Here is a 4,432-nt window from a genome sequence, read left to right on the forward strand (position 1 = left end):
AAAAAAAAGTAACTTATATATTTCTAGCACTTTCAAATTGTTTGAAATTGAAAAAGTGGAAAATGCAAAATAAAAGACCAAAATATAACATATGTCTGGTGTGATGGCTTTTTTTTTTTAAACTTTCTCTTGCAAAGCTGGGCGGTTGTGGTGAGTTGTGTTTGGGTGAGGGGTCAGCGAGGGAGGGAGGGAGGGAGTGAAGGGGTGGTTCTGAAAAACAATCCAAACAAAAGTTTTGCATGGAAGGCGCTACGGCCTGTCATCTGCTGGCTGCTGTCCCTCCTCCAGCAGACCTCATCTGCATGTGTATGGCGCCGCGCACAAAGGCTCCGCTCCGGGCCTATCAGCTCCGGCGGTCCGCACACAGCGCCTATTGTTCGGCCTGCAGATGTCTCCGCGGCCACGCCGCGCCATCTGCCGCTTCCTGCAGGTGGGGGTCGGCCAGGGCAGAGCTGGGAGGAGCCGGGGGAGGGGGGCAGGCAGTTTTCCAGTGCCAGATGAAGGAGGGGGATGCGCAAAATAAATCTAACAAAATCTATGCTAATACAGGTTCTCGTTTTGGTAACTCGCCGTAGCTCCATCCCGATCAAGCCTCAAGGCCCTCAAGGGCAGTTGGCTTGGGTCTGGCTGGTTTTGGGCCGGTTGTGGAGACTGGGAGGGACCGAGGGGTCCCGAGTATTATCTGGTGCGCTGCCAGCTGCTGTCGAGACTGTTATTTACTGGCGGGCCCTTGGTGAAACTTTGGCAAACAAGGCACAAAGACTCGAGCCGAGCCGTGCGTGGGTGCAGACAGCCACCTGCTCTGCACCCACAGCTGCGTGACCCACCACGCACTCACCACTATTTCGTTTTTGCCTAAACAATAGGAGGCTTTTCACTTTCCAAGAGACAGAATTTGAGTGTAAGCTTTCTATTCAACAAGCGTCCAATATTGATATTTAGCCCACTAAACCCCCTCTGTGTACCCCAAAGGATTCAAAAGACTAACTCAGGTGCACACTTTCGCATGAAAGAGTATATTGCACAGGAAATTCATCATTAGCCATGCAGGTTCTCTGTTTGATATCATTGTAAAGCTTGTAGAGACCACTTATGATTATTTTATATACTTAATGTGGGAGGTCCCAAGGAAAAAGTTGTTTCCAGGTCCTGGACCAGCTCCTCCCGCGTAGTTCTGGGCTGATTTCTCACCTTTCTTAGGATCATTGAGACCCCACGAGCTGAGATCTTGAATGGAGCCCCAGTCCGAGGGAGATTGACAGTCATGTTTAGCTTCTTCCATTTTCTAATGATTGCTCCAACAGGGGACCTTTTTTCACCAAGCTGCTTGGACATGTCCCCGTAGCCCTTTCCAGCCTTGTGGAGGTGGACAATTTTGTCTCTAGTGTCTTTTGACAGCTCTTTGGTTTTGGCCATGTTAGTAGTTGGATTCTTACTGATTGTATGGGGTGGAGAGGTGTCTTTATGCAGCTAACAAACTCAAACAGGTGCATCTAATTTAGGATAATAAATGGAGTGGAGGTGGACATTTTGAAAGCAGACTAACAGGTCTTTGAGGGTCAGAATTCTTGCTGCAAGGTCACTGTTCAAATACTTATTTGCAGCTGTATCATACAAATAAATAGTATAAAAATAAAAATCATACGTTGTGATTTCTGGATTTTTATTTTAGATTATGTCTCTCACAGTGAACATGCACCTGCGATGACAATTTCAGACCCCCTCATGATGTCTAAGTAGGAGAACTTGCAAAATAGCAGGGTGTTCAAACACTTATTTTCCTCACTGTACATGTAACTTTTCTTTCTGATTACTCTTATGATGGCCATTTTCATGCTTAAATCTTATGTGCAGATGTTAGGTTGATATCATTTGTTAAGAGAGATTTGTTGCTAAATATAACCATTTGGACCACTCGAGATGGCTGTTATAGGGACTACCATCACAAACGAAAACTATTTCTGCATTGCCAAGACTTTTTACAGTGTGCAGAAATATTCAAATATACCATTTTAGAACTGGCAAAAATATCAAATATTTGCATGAGAAAAACTGCACGGTGTTTGCCTCAAACTGCATTGGATTAGCAGAAAGGGGGCCTTTATGGAAAGGGAAGACTTGTGTACCCATAGAACCCAATTTCATTCAGACATCCTGAGGAAAGAGGGCAAGGGACCCCTTTTAAATGTTGCCATTGCCAGTTTTTCCCTTGCTGGAGCGTTATTTAGCCATCTTCCCGACAAACTAGCATGGCATGATTAGGACCAATGGATTCCTAAGGTGGTCTAGTTTCAGGATACATTTATTTCAGGGCCCAAGACATCCTCGTCAGACAACTCCCGTTTGAAATGTTGATCATAACGGCAGAAGGTGTTTGGCAGCCAGGCTCCGACCTCATCACTCCCCGCAGTTTTACAGGTTTACAGGAGATATTGGGTATTGGGGTGTGATGAGAAAGTAGAACGCCATATTGGGGGGGCGGGGGGTTCATGCATCGCAAAACCATTCAAATTCTATAAATTGAGAAGGAAAAATCATGGATTCTTTCACAACTTTTATTTTTGTTTAATTTCATCAGGCACTTTAACATCCAATACATACCTGTAGACCTAAAGGCCGTGTTATGGTTGCGTGTAAAATCGACGGCGAACCTGACGTGCGCCTCTCAAAAAATGTAACTGCCAGGCATGTCATTCGACGGTGGCGTTGCATCCCCCCCAACTTATTTCCTGTTTCATCTTCTCCATAAACAACATGAAATCAAGGAGAGGGTTAACGTTTCCCGCTGAAGATGTCTCACCTTGGTCAGAAAACACAGGGAGGACACTTTGTTTCTGTCACTATGATTCTAGAGTTGCTACTCGCTCCAAAGAAAATCACTCTCTCACTTCTCCCTCGCTCTATCACCCACTCCCCACCCAGCCACACACACACACACACACACACACACACACACACACACACACACACACGCCAGCTCAAAGCACACACCAGTGCACAAGTATAAATATAGCGAAAGCTTTGCGTGGAACCTCTGCACAACCATAAAACGCCCTTTAGGTTATCCCCAAAAGTTGTATTGAAGGAAGTGAAACCCATTGATCAAATGTTACAAACGTGTAAAAAAAATATATATATGTTTCAGCAAAAACAACACACTTTCCTGTAAAAAAAAACAAACAAAAAACTGTAAATTATTATGTCATTATATTAAAAAAGTGCGTAGAAAAACTGTGCTGAAGCGTCTCTACCACTCTTTCATGAAAGCACACAAAACTTGGAGGTGTGTCTGAGGCCCCTGTAGGCCCGGAGCCCCTCCCTCCTGGGGTCCCTCACCATCCCCCGGACCACGGGGGGACTGTCGCAGCCCCTTGTTCTCTGGGCTCGGCGTAGCAGGATCCGATAAACGCCGGTTACAGGGCTGCGGCTTTCTTTGGGCAGATTGTTCCACCGGTGCACCGTGCTGAAGCCGAGCTCCTCCAGCGAGCTCCGGACCTCCTCCTCCAGGTCCTCGCGCTTCGAGTCCAGCAGGCTCTGCTGGGGGCTCGCCGGTTCAGGCGGCACCAATGACCAGGGGAACTCCACAGGTAGGAGCCAATCGCAGCCCAGCATCTGGTCGATGGCGTAGCGCTCATCGGGGACCACCTTCAAGATTCCCTTGATGAGCCTCTGGCAGGGGCCGGGTACCCAGGGAGGGACGATGTAGGCGCATTCCAGGATGCAGCGCCGCAGCTTTCCCATGGTCTCGGCGCGGAACGGCATAGTTCCGGTCACCATGAAGAAAAGCAGCACCCCCATGGCCCACACGTCCACCGGGGGCCCCAGGTAGCACTCGTCCCTGAAGAGCTCCGGGGCGGCGTAGGGCGGCGAGCCACAGAAAGTGTCCAGGGTGTCGTTGCGGTTGGAAAGGCGCGTGCTGAATCCAAAGTCGGCCACCTTCACGCAGCCGCTGCTGCTAATCAGGACGTTCTCGGCCTTCAGGTCCCGGTGAATGATGTTGTTGTTGTGCTGCACAGAAAAACACACGAGCTGGTTGGATATTTCCAAATATCAAACAAATCTGACATGATAGATCTTCTGTGTCTAGGGACGCAATTTCTCGATAAAAAGTCGCTGGATAAAACCCATCAGGTAAGATAACATGACATGGAATATAGCTAAGCTTGCCAAATAGCGAGCAAGGCGAGTGGAAAGCAAGATGGCGTGGATTGTGCATGGCGAGAATTGTAGTCCTATGAGCAGTTACCATGACTACAACAAAAAGTGACTTTCTTCACTTGCAAAATTATCTTTTAAGTTGACAAACGTCATATGTGTAATTCATGGCACAATTTTAACAAGATCAACAAATGTTTTCTCTCTTCGTTTACTACTGAACCTATTTTTTCCGAAATAAGGTCCCATGGGGTCCACCGGAAGGGGGGGGGGGGGG

General features: G+C 47.5%; 1 protein-coding gene across 2 annotated transcripts in view; it reads right to left on the bottom strand.

The window, feature by feature from the left end:
• Positions 1–3,185: 3,185 nt before the first annotated feature.
• Positions 3,186–4,432, bottom strand: part of si:ch211-22d5.2 (serine/threonine-protein kinase NIM1) — a 4,393-nt gene continuing 3,146 nt past the window's right edge. Inside the window, exon 4 of one of the 2 annotated variants that reach the window (XM_034896340.1) lies at positions 3,186–4,008. In XM_034896340.1, coding sequence (XP_034752231.1) covers positions 3,259–4,008 — 750 coding nt within the window. In that variant the 3' untranslated portion in view covers positions 3,186–3,258. The remainder of the gene's footprint in view (positions 4,009–4,432) is intronic. The other variant, XM_034896339.1, reaches the window with a different exon arrangement.

The sequence above is a fragment of the Etheostoma cragini genome, chromosome 16 (genome assembly GCF_013103735.1).
Source record: "Etheostoma cragini isolate CJK2018 chromosome 16, CSU_Ecrag_1.0, whole genome shotgun sequence".
Lineage (NCBI taxonomy): Eukaryota > Metazoa > Chordata > Actinopteri > Perciformes > Percidae > Etheostoma > Etheostoma cragini.